Source organism: Rhinopithecus roxellana, chromosome 21, assembly GCF_007565055.1.
Source record: "Rhinopithecus roxellana isolate Shanxi Qingling chromosome 21, ASM756505v1, whole genome shotgun sequence".
Lineage (NCBI taxonomy): Eukaryota > Metazoa > Chordata > Mammalia > Primates > Cercopithecidae > Rhinopithecus > Rhinopithecus roxellana.
Window position 1 is genome coordinate 29,304,427 of NC_044569.1, and position 15,238 is coordinate 29,319,664.

Here is a 15,238-nt window from a genome sequence, read left to right on the forward strand (position 1 = left end):
ATAGGGCCACACAGATAATATACAATTGCTTAACCATTGTTCTATTTCATATCTTCCATATCTTTTCTTATGAGAGTGATAGGTTTACTGCTTAACTTCCTTGTCAGATAATTTTGTCACCTGTGATTAAATTTGTCTTTTTTTTTTTTCCACTGGACAATATAATGTACTGGACAAATGTCAATGTGCTTCCAAAACCACTTAGGGTTGTGTGTAGGGATACACTGTACTGCTTTTAGCATCTGTGTAATCTTGCCTGAGAACTAAGTTGAAGGGGTTGTCTGTGATTTGAACTTGAATACCATTTGTAGACTGATACAATGTCATCACATGCAAGCAGTTTCTCCTAAGCTTCTCCATTTTTATTTCCACTTAGAACCCAGCTTGTGACACTTTTAAAAGTTGATGTATGTCAGCCATCTGTCCCTAATCATAGCCTTGTATCTTTTGAACAGCTGCAACACCATTTTTAAGGCAATGATCTCTCTAGCTCTTGTCAGTTTTTTTGATGCCACCAGAACTTGATCTTTCTGTATTTTCTGTCTTACATGTAATGGTAGGTCAGCAATCCTGGTCGACTCATGGTAGATCTTCCCAGCTGTCAGATGTGTGCAGTAAACAGCGAACTTATTAAACAAGTAAACAACCCTGTTTTGATTCCAGAAATGCCAACGAGAAAAGTTACAGAAACCACAACTAGCATAATGACTTGCTTAAATATTAGCCACGTATTTTCTCGAGATCTTTGTGAAAATCAAGTTTTGATGATAGACCACAGGAGTATAAAGGAGCTTTTTGACAAATACATGTTTTATCTGTTTGAGGAGGGCGACCCGCAGACTTCTCATAGTTTTATTACAGAGAAGAGTGGACCCACTGGCTGTCTTCTCCAGGGTCATTCAGCCTAGGATTTCAGGTTGATAGCAGGCCCTCTGCCGTGCTACTGTTTTGTTCCTTGTTAATGTACCCAAACCAGAAAAAATAAAATAAAATATGATTGGTTACAAAGAACAGAGCAAGCCATACCCTCTGAAACATTCAGAACTTCCCATATGAACCTCTGAATGACCTCTCGCGCAGGCGATGTCCTCGGACCCTACTGGCTAGTTTCCCAGTGGAGAGGAGGTAGCCCCAGAGGGCAGATGAAGAGCTCACAAGCTCAGTAACAGGTCAGCTATGCTGCTTGCTGTGGCCCCCATCAGATAGCAATAAATTATTTTTCCAAAGAGAGGCTTTGTGCTTTACTGCCTTTTCCCTGCATTTCCTCCTGGGGCTCTGATACTGACAGGGCTCGTTGACAAGGAGCTCTTGCCCGAATGGACCTTCACCTCCCACAGGCTGCCATCAATCACCTGTCCAGCCTCTGGGGGAAGCACATTGGAGAGCTGTGTGCACTTCTTAGTAATCAAAAATAAATAAGTAAAAAAGAAAAGCATATTTAATGCCTTTAGGTGACACTGAATAAACAGGGATGTATCCATTGCTTTTAAGGAAACAAATATCTTACTGGAGAAATGGGGCTATATAGAAACTTTTCGTGGTTGTCCTATTTTACGTTCATGTATAACTAACTCTGATACAGATGACACTGCTTATCTTCTCATAATCCTGTGTCATTGTAGTCACTGGGGCTGGCCTCACAAATTACCAAAAACTTGGTGGCTTAAAAACACAGAAATTTATTCTCTTATAGTTCTGGATGCCAAAAGTCAGAAATCAAGGTGTCTGCAGGGCCACACTCTCCCAAAGCTTCCAAGGGAGTCTCCTCGCCTTGTTCAGCATCCGGTGGTTCCAGGTCTTCCTTGGTCAGCACAGCATAACTTCTATCTCTGCCTCCATCTTCTCAGGGCCATCTCCCTGTGTCTTTGTCTCAAATCTCCCTCTGCTCGTCTCTTGTAAAGACACTTGTTGTTAGATTTAAGGCCTACACTAAATTCAGAATGATGTCCTCTCAAGGTCCTTAACTTAATTACATCTACAAAGACCCTTTTTCCAAATTAAGGGCACATACACAGGTTCTAGGGACAAGGACTTGAACATATCTTCTCAGGCGCCCCTGTGCAACCCATTGTAATAATTAAGAGATTTAAGTTTGTCCATCTACTAAGTCATAGTAGCTGTACAGTATCTGATAATATCTGTGTAGTAAGATTGCAACTCTCAAAGTAAGAGTGATGTTGTAACTGACCGAGTTGTTTTGTGAATTTTTGTTTTTGGAGTCAGTGGAGCATATTATTAGATGTGGTAGATTTAAACACACACACATGAGAAGTGCAAAGATTTTCTACTTCAGTGCCTATATTTCTATATAGTGATTTTCTGTATTTCCCAGACTTGAATATAGATTGTCTTTCTGTTATATAATAGACAATCTCATAACTTAGGCATAATAAGGTAATGAGGTTTTTCTGGGCTTCTTTTTGTCATCCCTGCAATTTGAGTCTCTTTTATAGTTGAATCCTTCTCTGTAATAACTTCTTATTTAGCTGATGTTTACCATTGATAAATCACATGACTCTCAGAGTAATGACTGTTGCAGGAAATGGTGGAAAGTGTACTAGCCTGAGAACTAAGAAACTTGGCCCTTATTCTCTCTCTGACTTTAACTGTGTGATAGAGACCCAAATCAGGATAGCCATTTTGCCATTTGTAAAATGAGGCAAGCTCCACTCTAAGCTTGCTAATCAGTTAGAAAGTTTAGAGGGTGCGAATAACAGAAACCCAGTGCACACAAGTTTCAAATGTGCATTATTATATATTACAGCAGAAAAAGAAACTGGCTTCAAGGTTGCTTGATTCAGTAATTCTTGCTAAACCATTAAAACATGTCTTTGTTTCCTTTATCTGTGTTCTTCCATCTTAGGATTGCCTCATCCTCCTCAATCTAGTAGAGTGGCAGCTGTAGCATTTCTTAGTTATGACATTCAAATGCGGCAGCAGCACTAGAGAAGAAGGCTGGTTTTATCATGAAGCTACCACTAGGAGACTTCTATTCACATCACATTAGCCATATGTGGCTGATATTCCCATTTCTAAACTAATCACAAGCAAGGAAACTTGACCCTTAGAATGAGTTGTACCAAGATACTAGGGCTGAGAGATTCCCACCAGGACACACACGGGCTGCTTGTTGGAGGGGCAAATAATGGAACAAAATCAGGTTCTGGTAAGAATTAAGGAATTGGAGCTGGATGTTGAGTAGACAGCCAATGGAGTATTATGGTTAATTATAATTATGGCTATAATTATATTGATATAATTATTCATTTTTAGATGAGGCACTTCATAACGTGGTTTATGTCAAAGATGTAAAAGTTTAAGCTAGTAATTATTAATAATAAACAATTAGGAGAGTCAAGTGGTGAGCTATGGAAGAATCGTGTCAGAGCACATGTCTGTCACAGGTAGCTTTAAGAATGAATTAAATTGATTTCTTTCGTTGTACACTTTCATTTTTATCAGCAACAGGAGGCAAATATAAGGAAGCAGCTGCTGGAAAATTGATATTAGTTGGAAAAAAGCAATAGTAAAATTTCTATGCAAATTTCATGATCCAGATATTGAAGCATATAATGTATGAGGTAATACAAATATTTAAATTGTTATGAAAGTTTAGGATTCAAGCATAGAGAGATTAACCTACATTTATTGTAATAATGAAAATGCAGTAAACTTTTCATTTTCTTTTCTTAGTAGAAAATAAATATTTTCCATCCTAATAAAGTGAAGTTTTATTAAACTTGCTCCTAAAAGGTACTATTTTACTCTCAAAAGTAAAATCTTTGACTTAATTAAAACAACCACAGAAGATTAGTAAAATACCCAGGTTAATAAGAATTATTAGTGAGATTACTAAGAAAGAATAGTAAAATGTATGTTCTAATTCATTTGACTCTACTTGAAAAAATCTAGAAAGTAATTTCACTTTTCAAAAAGGTTTAAAGAAAGAATGTTAGTGCTTTAATGGGCAGATAATCTAATCTCAATTATCACGATGCAAGCTGAAAAGAGGCACATTAAAACTAATAATAATTATAGTAAATATGGGGTTTTGCCTATTTATGTATGTAGTAAATAGTGTAAATGCAATTGTAGTGAGTAAGATCTTCATTAAGTGGTAATATTCCACTTAATTTGCAGTTAGGCTAAAAGAAAAGATGCATAAAATAAATAGCATGATGCTTTTAAAATGCACAGATACAATTTATGTATTCCAAATGTTACCAAGCATGCAAATAAAATAACTGAAAGACTTGGGCTTAACTGGAAAAAATATCGCTAAGTCCTTAAGGCCATATCATATACCTCCACTTAAATGGTAGTAATGGTGGAACAAGTAAAATCTTCTTAACCTTTTGAACTAAAATTGAAGCAAAGCTTCTCTCTGATGTTTGTTCTTCTATTTATAACTCCTAAAATATCTAAATATGCCCTCCCTCTTACAGCATATACCCCAAGAGAATAAATCTTATTCTTCAGTCTTTTCTTCTCCCATGGGCTATGAAAGGAATAATCACTTAATAAATGCCTAGTGGTCTTCACAGTAACAGCACACTGTCAAAACTCACAAATAAGTTAGTATATCCTATGTTGAAGTCTAGATATGCAAAGAACAAAGTAATTGACATTGATGAATGAAAATTAACTATTTTTACTTACTGTGTCCTGCATAAGAACACAAACAGATTTCATAATGAGCCATAGGCATCTGAGTTTAGATCAAATTGCCAAGTTCTAGAGAAAAGATCTGTCCAAGAATGAATTATGAACTCTGCATGAGTCACTCAGGGAAGACGTGCCCATTGGTCTAGAAGAATGATTATTAATTTGATAGAAATATGCGTAGATCAGGATAGTCCAAGTGGATTATTTTGTGAAAAGTTTCATAACCTTTAAATAGCATGCTTTTTATTCAGGACAATTGAAAGATGTTATATATGGCTAGAACTTAGCTTGTGTTGAGAGCTGGAAAAAGATGATGAGATTAGATGTGCAGGTAGCAACTAAATCATGGAAAGCCTTCTAGTTCTTGCTAAAGAGTGAAAATTTCATTTTTTAAAATGCTACTAAGTAGGCTTAAGTCCTTGAGGGGCATGATTAAATGTATGGTTAAGAAATATTAGTCTGAAAACAGTGTGATCAAGATAATGAAAGGTGAGGAGCATGTAGGCTGATGGGAAAATAATGAAACTATTTCAAAAGAGAAAGAGTGAGGGTTTAAATGAGTCATTAATGTGAAGAGGAAGGAATAGGTAGGAGAATGTTCAAGAAGTAGAATTGACAAAACTTCATGACAGAACAGATGTTGTGGGTCCAGGAGGAGGTTATACATGGAATAGTGGATCTCAGAGTGGTCCGTGAAAACACCCTTTCATCATAATGCTTCTGTGTTACCTGCCTTTACTACTTGTTTTCATTTCCACTCTGTTTTGGTGAATTTGCAATATTAATTAAAACTATAAATTTTTTGTAGAAATGGGGTCTCTCTCTGTTACACAGTCTGGCCTTAAACTCTTGGCCTCAAGCTATCTTCCAGCCTTGGTCTCTAAGAGTGCTGGGATTGCAAGCATGAAATCCATCATGCCACTGTGCCTAACCAAATTCTACTTTTAAAAAAATTTTAAACCATGAAAATTTAGGACAAGATCTAATATATTTGAATATCCTATCTTCATTTCTTTTTTTACTGTCAATACTATATGGATTGACTACCATGAAAAACTCTGTATTTACTTACATAAAGAAAGCTTTTAAAATAATTATAAAATGTTTTAAAATTATGTTTTCATTAGTCTAAAACCTGTCAACGTAATATAAAAAATTATCAACATTTATTAAAATTGTGAAATCCTTGAGCTTTTCAATAATATCAGTAAATTATTGCATCATTAAAAAATTAATATGTACTTTTGAATTGATTTTTCACATGGCTGTAAAAGCATGAAGTACTGATTAAAGTTTAATGAAAGCATTAAACTTAAGTATTTTAAATATGAAGTTGACTGAACTGAACTGAAGGAAAAATTATTTGAAAATCATTCAGGTTGTTCACATCCAAATCAATAAATTCCATGATGAAAAATTTAAATTAAAAAAAAAATTAGTTGGGCATGGTGGCACACACCTGTAGTCCTAGCTACTTGGAAGGCTGAAGCAAGAGGATTGCTTGAACCCAGGAGTTTGAGGCTGCAGTGAGCTATCATCTCACCACTTCACGCCAGCCTGGGCCACAGAACAAGGTCCTGTCTCTTAAGAGAAAAAAAAGAAAAGAAAGAAAAGTAGAATTTGATACTCTTCATTAGTATTTTTCTTTTCTGGTATCTGTTTAATTTCTTAGGGTACACACTGAAGTGGGTAACATCACATTGTTGATCAACAATGAAAAACCTTGCATTATTCTAAAAACTATGTGGGCTTGAAGAAGCTGTCTGCATTTTACAGAAGAGCAAACACTTTTGAACTACATCATCTGTCAGATTACCTAAGGCACTGAAGTTAGAAAATCCCTGGGGTTTGCTGCATTTTGCTAGGCTACCCATTAGCTTATTTTGTCAATTTTTACTATAAGAGGACAAAAAATAGAAATCACAGTATCTGTTCTAATATTCTTTTATGTTTGCAAGTAAAAACCTTTGGAAAAGATTCTCAGATTTATAAATGTTTTCATAATATGGTACAGCTACCTATTATATGTAATGTAGTTTAACAGTGTATCATTCTTGCGTTTACCTTTTGATGTAAATTATTAAGCAACACATAATTTTCATGAAGATCCTTTGTTCAGGTAAAATTAGTAGCATTTGAAAATAGTATATCTTTTCAAACATAACTTCAATTTTGTTTTAATGAAATTTGTTTTAAAGTCACTTGATTCCATTCATTAAACATTAAAATTTAAGCTTTATTTCAGAACACGCTTTAATGTGCTTAAAATACAATATGTGAATCACTTTTCTTAAAAATCTTCTTATTTTCTCCAGGGTATTAATTCTCAGAAGCTATAAGACACTGGTTTTTATTTTTATTTTTTCTGAAGGGGAAAATGAATATTTTCAGATAGATGGACAGATAGCAAATTGTATACACATACATGTACACACATACATACATGCACATATACACACACACATAGATACCTGCATATACAAATATATGTATTTATATATATATATAAGCAAACCTATTTTACTTAAAATCACCCATATTACACATTTTAATTTTTTTTTTTGTGACGGAGTCTGGCTCTGTTGCCCAAGCTGGAGTGCAGTGGCCGGATCTCAGCTCACTGCAAGCTCTGCCTCCCGGGTTTACGCCATTCTCCTGCCTCAGCCTCCCGAGTAGCTGGGACTACAGGCGCCCGCCACCTCGCCCAGCTAGGTTTTTTTTTTGTACTTTTTAGTAGAGACAGGGTTTCACCGTGTTAGCCAGGATGGTCTCGATCTCCTGACCTCGTGATCCGCCCGCCTCGGCCTCCCAAAGTGCTGGGATTACAGGCTTGAACCACCGCGCCCGGCCCACATTTTAATTTTTTAAGATAATTTTAAATGAGATAATTACAAGTAGGGAGAAAACAAATATAAATAACAGATGCATTAATTTCTAACCTAAAGCCTTTCCTCTCATAACTGATACAAAACAAAAGAAAACCTACTTTCACCCCTCCTATTCTACATAGCAGTAGAAGTCCTAGCCAGAGCAAACAGGAAAAAAAAAAAAAAGAAAAAAGAAAAGCAAAGAAATAAAAGGCATCCCGATTGGAAAAGAAGAAGTCAAATTGTCCCTCTTTGCAGATGAGATGATCTTATATTCTGAAAAATGTATATTTTGGCCTCACACAGTGGATCACACCTGCAATCCTAGCACTTTGGGAGGTCGAGGCAGGAGGATCACTTGATGCCAGGAGTTCAAGAATAATATAGTAATATAGTGATACTCTGTCTCTTACATGTTAAAAAAAAAAAAAAAATAGAAAAAGAAAAACCTAAAGACTCTACCAAAGTGGATTTAGATTTGATAAATTCAGTAAAGTTGCAGGGTACAAAATCAACATAGAAAAAGAAGTGGCATTTCTACACACCAATAATGAACCATTAAAAAAGAGATCAAGAAGGCGATCTCATTTACAATATCTCAAAAAATAAAATAAAATAGAAACAAATTAACCACGGAGGTGAAAGACCTCTACAAGGAAAACAGCAAAACACTAATGAAAGAATTGAACAAATGCAAAGCCACACCATGTTAACGGATTGGAAAACTTAATTGTTAAAATGACCATACTACCCAGAGCAATCTACAGGTTCAGTGCAATCCCTATCAAATTACCAATGTCATTTTTCACAGAATTAGAAAAACAATTGTGCAGCTAATCTAAGCACAACAGTTTTGGCATCCGTTGAGTGGAAAATTTGTTCAACTTTAATTTTTCTGTCAGACTTGTATAAGCTGAACCAATTGAGATGTCTGTGGTTTTGGCTATTGTTCTGCCGTTAATTGTTGGTCTTTCTTAATTAAGGCAAGAACAAGATGATTTTTTTCCCTCAAAAATTGATGTGATCTGCTACTGAGGGCTTCATCTTCAACATCATCTTGTCTCTTCTTCAGTTGACTTATTTATTTGTAAGCTGCTGATTTCTTTGGACATTGTTTCCCATAAACTTTTTGTGAAGCATCAATAATTTCATCATTCTTCCACCCAAGCTTTGCCCTAAGTTTGATGTTTGTCTTTGCTTCAATTTTAGCAGAATTCATGTTGCTCTGATAGGAGTCCTTTTCAAACTGATGTCTTAGCCTTCTTAGTGCCTCAAACTAGAGTCTACTTAGATATGTTATAACAAGAGTTGATGAGTTTATGTGAATTTATGAGTTATAAGATTATTAATTTATTTTGGTGCAAAAAAATTTTAATCCATACATTTTTTTCATAATATGCATTTTCTATGAACCTTTTGAAGATTCTGTTTCTCCAGAGACCCCTAACTAAGACACAAGGCTTAGTGATTTTTGCCCCAGAAGAATAAAGCTGAACATAAGACAGAGTTCTCAGTCTCTTTCCAAAAACACCTGACTTCATTTTCAACAGGGTGTGGAAAAGTTTAAGCATATGGACACTATACAAAAGCACAGAGGTTGTGATAAAAAGCAATTGGGAGAAAATGATAGGTATATGAGAGATATAAGCTAAACTGTAGGTCAGCAAGTTTGCTGGACAGGACCTGGAACATAGACAGCTGGGAGGAGCCCATCTGGATTTAGCACCAATGTCAAACAATGACCTCAGGAACTATCACTTTAAAAGATCTCAAATTGGATTGGCCCAATATGTGAAGTGATATATGCCCACAGGATATTTTTTTAAAAAATAAAGACATCGGCCTGCAAGTAGTGGAACTAAATAATTGGGTGTGGTCATGGAAAGAAAGAGTGAAAGAGAGTCCTGATTAAACCACTGTCATTCCACATCCAGAAGCTCAATTAACTCAAAGTAGGATAAATGCAAAGTGATATACCATCAGGCATGTCATAGTAAAAATACTGAAAGACAAAGACTAATGGAGTATCTTGAAAGCAGCAAAAGAAAAACTGCTCTTCACTTACAAAGGAACCTCAATAAGATTAACATCTGACTTCTCACTAAAAACACTGTAGACTGGAAGGCAGTGGAAAGTATATTCAAAGTGCTTAAAGGGAAAAAAGAAAAAAGAAAAAAACCACATCCACAAAGAATCTTGTATTCTTCAAAAAATAAGATGAAATAAAGGTATCGTGAGACAGACTAAAACTCACAGATGTGCCTTACAAGAAATACTAAGTGATCCCAGCCCAACCATACCAAAAAACAGTATCAGTAAGGTAATTATAAAAGAAAATATAAATGCATATTTTTTCCCTCCAAACTGACTTAAAAGGCAATTACGTAAAACAATATGTATATAATGTACTTTTAGGCCTATAACATAGATTTCTAGTATATTTACCAATAGCAACACAAAGGAGGTGGTGGGAGCAAAGCTGTATTGGACTACGGAAATGACTTCAGATAGTAACTCAAGTCAATAGGAACAAAAGAAAAGATCCAGAAATGATAAAGAAAATGTTAATGTAAAAAAGCAATAAATATACACTTGGTCTCCTTTCTTCTCTCAGCTTCTTTAAAAGATAAAAATTATATAAATTAATTAAAATTATAAATATGTTGGGTTTGTAACATTTATATTAATAGATGTAATATGTATAAAAATAATATCGCAATAAGGGAAAAAGCTATGTAGATATGAGATTTCTATATTTCACTGGCACAAAATTAATATCAATCTAAAGCTAATTCTGATACGTTAAAATATTTATGGTAAACCCTAAAACAATCTCTAAGGCATATAGTTGAGTTTCATAATTCATTGTAGTTATGGTCTATAAAACCTCTGCAAACATTGAGTTGCAAACCATGAATGAATTAATGACCTCTAATCACAACACTTTTGTTAACTAATCATTATATTACCTTGTTTTATTGTTGCTCTTTAAAGATATCTGATTACTAACAATGAACTTAGGGCAAACAGCACTGTAACTCATGCTGAATAAAGCTTATCTAACACATATGTTTTCTCCATAAGGGGTATCACCCTCCATAAAGGGTATCCTCTTTAACTTAGGAACACTAGACAGCTAGCACTGCACTTGGGGAGCCATTTTTAAAAGGGAAGCCAACAAGAAAAATCACAAAAATGCAAAAGCCACAGCTCTAAGCAGAGCATGAAAATGACATGTGTCTACAGTATGACCACGAACACATTAAGACACAGCATCACCTGCTCAACCTCAGCTGGAAGCGTGCACATCTGGAGACTCAAAGTTTTCACCTCTCTGCACATGCACATGTCTACAAATGACCACAGATGTGCCATGCATATTTATTTTGGGGTTGTAAATACATTTTTGCAGTAGGTGAATTCACAAATATAGAAACCACAAATAAAGATGATCAACTGTAACTTTAAAAAATACCTGGTAACTTGGGTGATTTTCCTCGACAAGTGACTTTCAGCCACTCTCTGCAGTCTCCATTCCAACATATCTACTTGCTCATTTCCATCCACATTATAGATTCCTTGCCTGTGATTTTTAGTTTTTTCGTGTGTTTTTATTGGGGATCTTAGTCTAGTTTACATAGTGTCATGTTAAATAGAGGTATAAATGCTTGCTAAGTACTAAGCACATTTAATGTTAGAGATAATAAAATATTTTCTTAGAAAAATAGATCCTGAGGAATATTAAATATTGATATTTGTATTATATATTAGATTATATAACTATAATATGCAAATGTGTATAAAAATATGCATGTGTTTAATTATTGTGTTTATAAAAACATTAATCAGCAAAATAGCCTTGAAAAAGCTAGTTATATCCTGTGAAAATTCTACATTTGGAGAAGAGAAATTAAAGCATAGTCAAAAGGTAATGAATTTATTATATAATATAATGATAGATATAATATCATAGGTTATCATAAAAGAGGATATTAATTTGCTGTTTACCATGCTAGTTAATCCTGTCTTCTTTCTGTTAACAGTATGGATCTAGAAATAAGAAATCTTATAAATGAGAAGAAAAAAATTCAGCACCTTGAAAAGTAGATTTTTAAAAATTAACTCATTGAATATTATTGCAATGTTGTGTTTGCAGAGTTGTTGAGGACATATACATTTGTTTCTGTTGACTGTTGAGAAAATTAAAGATGCACAAGTTGTAGCAGAACTTGTACCAATAAGGAGTCAACATCCAAAATACATAAGGCTAGTAGATATTTATTAATTGCCCAATAAATAAAGAGTTGTTAACCTGGGTGCAATCAATCTTATATGGGCTTTGGTGGGAGAAGTGGTATATGGGTCTGTGAACACTATGAGCATTTTTCTGGAGAGCAAGTCTGTTGCTCTAAAATATAACTTTTGGAGCAATGCACTTGCTTTCCAGTCACTTTGTTGACAGACATATGTCAGTTACCTCAGGACCATAAGCCTACAGGAAATTTGCATGATAGGTGAGAATTAAGAGAGGGGAGATATTAAATACAACCAATATTCTGCAGATATTTAATGAGAATCCTCTGTATACCACAACTGCTATTATTTGCCAGGTATATACTTTTAATAAAAGCGCAAAGTCCATAGAACCCTTCTACATAATATGTAGATCATTTCAAAATGCAGCAAACAATATAGTCTGTGACCAAAGTTAAGGGCATAATAGAAGACATTTTGTTTTGTTCTTTACTGTTTTTGGCTAAAGTCAATTTAAAATGATTACAAATATTCAATGGAAATCCATGTAAGACTGTGATAACTTATTTTGTTTCAGCACTCCAACATATAGCATACATACTGTATACTAAGTTAAAAATATTTTTTCTTTCAAGGTAACTGAACTGCACAATATCAAAAATATAACCAGACTGCCCCGAGAGACAAAGAAGCATGCGGTGGCAATTATCTTTCACGATGAAACGTCGAAGACATTTGCCTGTGAGTCAGGTAAGCTATTACTGGCCATCTACCCCTTGAGGAAATTGAGCTGCTTATGAGACAGTGGCCCAGGTAGATTAAGAAACACTATTGAACAGGATGGCCTACTGTAATGAGAATGTGCTGTAGAAGACTTCATTCAGAAGCTCAACATGTTGATATCCACCGATGTTTTGGTGCCTGTTGTTACATGTCTGTGTCTGGATTTGGCTCCCAGGTGGTCTGCCTGTTGGGGTTTCCATTCAAGTTTTGAGAATTAAGTAAACAATACCTGGCAGGTATTGTTCGGGTATATGACCAATATTCTGGTTGTTGCCCAGTGTGTCTCTAGGCATTTGGTAGGGCAGGAATCGGGGTGCTTTGCAAAAGCATGGCAGAGCAAAGCCCCAGTCCCCAGACAGCACAAAACAGAACTTTGAGCTATTTGTTGCTTTCATGGATTGTCAGTACTGCAAGTAAATACATTTCAGATTGAATTTTAGCATCTTGGTTCATAAAGCACTCTGACATTATTGAGACACAAGGCAGTTTATAGTTTGAACTTGCAGTATTTTTCATATTGGAATCCCTATGGTGTGTTATATATTAGTTGGCTTATCACTTTTTAAAGATTTTGCTCAATGCAGTGGTGCATTTGTTTTATAATGGATGTTAGCAGAAAGTACCAAGGGTTTGCAAGATGTGAACTTAAACTAATGATTAGGTCTTTAGGGGAAATTTTATTCAGTATTTTTAAAAAGTAAAATGGTCCCTCTAGTTTTGTATACTTTGTTTATGGATGTCGTTAATACCAGGTTATTTTATTCTAAAACTGATAATGTCCCTTTGCCTAACTGAAATTGCTCACACCTCTCACCGACCTTATCTTAGTATGGCTAAACTGAACTGGAATTTATCTCAGTGTTCCTCTTTTCTTGCATGCCTTTATCCATCTGTCCTGACATATTTCTCTTCACTTGCAATCTGACCTCATTTCATCATTTAAAATCGACATTTTGGAGTTGCACAGAAGCCTGTTAATTGATATAAATTCCCATTTTGTAATACACCCTGTCCCAGCCTTGCTGGTAATAATATAATATCATCCAATGATTTTTCTGCCTTCCTGTCCACTGTCTTAAAACTGGTAAACCACTTTGTTTTCTTCTGGGCTCTTAGTCTCTCATATTAAAACTGGTATTTAAAATAACTAAAAGGTAATGTTTAATATTTAAATTTCTAATTTTCCCATTTACATTTTCAAATTGTAGTGAGCAATATTGTGAATGTATAGGAAATACTGGAGCCTATTGATTTGTTAAAGAATGATATTTGGTTATATTTCTTTATGTGAAAATCTTATTTATGTTGTGTTTGGAAAGATATTGACCTAAAATTCATGTTCAGTTAATAACTTAATCATTCAATATATTGCTCCTTTCCCTCTGATTACAATCTTGAATCCCATATTACAGTAGAAAATCATTTATTGCAATTTTATGTATTTATACAGATGGCTTTTCTGATTTACATCATTATAATCTACTCTCCATTTAACTTCCTATTGGTTTTAAAATAAACTAGGCTTGAGAATATTATAAAGCATATAGGATTATGCCTTTTCAAATTTCTATATTCTTGGAAGTTAGAGTAAACATATATTCCTAAAATTTTGTCTAAATATCTTTGCTTCTCCATGACTCTTTTCTATCTCATTTATCCTGGCATCACCTGAATGTCCTTGCCCTCATAGATCACAGAATATATACCAATGGCCCAATTGAAAGCAAAGCTCTGGTTTACATCCTGATACTTAAGAGCATTTTAATAGAAAAGGTGTATTATTTTAATAGAAAAGGTGTATTATTTGAATAGTACATCTGAGTTCTGTGTCCCATCATCTCAAGTTCTTAGTTTATAAATGTCAGTCTGTATAACATACTGATATTATTCAGTCAGAAACTCATATAATTGAAATTCAGCTGTACTTGTGTTTATATATACTATCTGGAAATTTTGAAGTATGATTTGTTGAACTTTGTTGGCCTATGCACAACAGAAGACCAGGGTGTTCCAGACAGTAAGTGTGATAATAGAGCAGTGCCCTACTCCTGACCAGGTGCTACAGTCAGAGCCCCTCATCATTACACAAGGCTCTGTGCAAACAAAACATTCTCCCTACTGGGTTGCCTTAACAAAAGCATTTAAATTTTTATTTAAAGGCCATAAAGATTTAGAATTTTAAAATAAAACTCCCAAGTACATCCAGCATCCAGATCTTTCTTGGTTTTTAGTAACAGAAACCAGTGTTTCTTGGCGAAATGGTAGATTCTAGAACTGGGGCATGAAATACACAAGATGAGCCCAGAGCATCTTGTAGCATCTTGTAGTGCCAGAAAGGAAGGAAGCACCGCAAAAATGCTGCTGTATGTCTGAGGGACACAGGAGTTCCCAATGGCCGAAGATGGAACAATTTGAGTGATAAAATAAAGTAGCAAAGGATTATAACCCAAATTATAAATGAACATTTATGAGTCCATGCTTTAGCAATGATTGATGAATAAATACATAAGAGTACAGAAAAATATCCCATGCAGAAAATTACAAATAATTTATGTAGATGCTGTATCCACAGGAGGTGGAGCATGGCTCCCTGTGCTTTAAGTGGGGGATGTTCATAGTGACTTCGTCTCTAGGAGAATAGGATAGAAAAGGACAGGAGAAAACAACTT

At 34.8% G+C, this 15,238-nt stretch overlaps 1 protein-coding gene across 1 annotated transcript in view; it reads left to right on the plus strand.

Annotated features, from left to right (window-relative positions):
- Nucleotides 1–15,238, plus strand: part of DOK6 (docking protein 6) — a 435,938-nt gene that overhangs the window by 180,329 nt on the left and 240,371 nt on the right. The window contains exon 3 of the mRNA XM_030925729.1: nucleotides 12,422–12,536. Within this exon, the coding sequence (XP_030781589.1) occupies nucleotides 12,422–12,536 (115 nt within the window). The remainder of the gene's footprint in view (nucleotides 1–12,421; nucleotides 12,537–15,238) is intronic.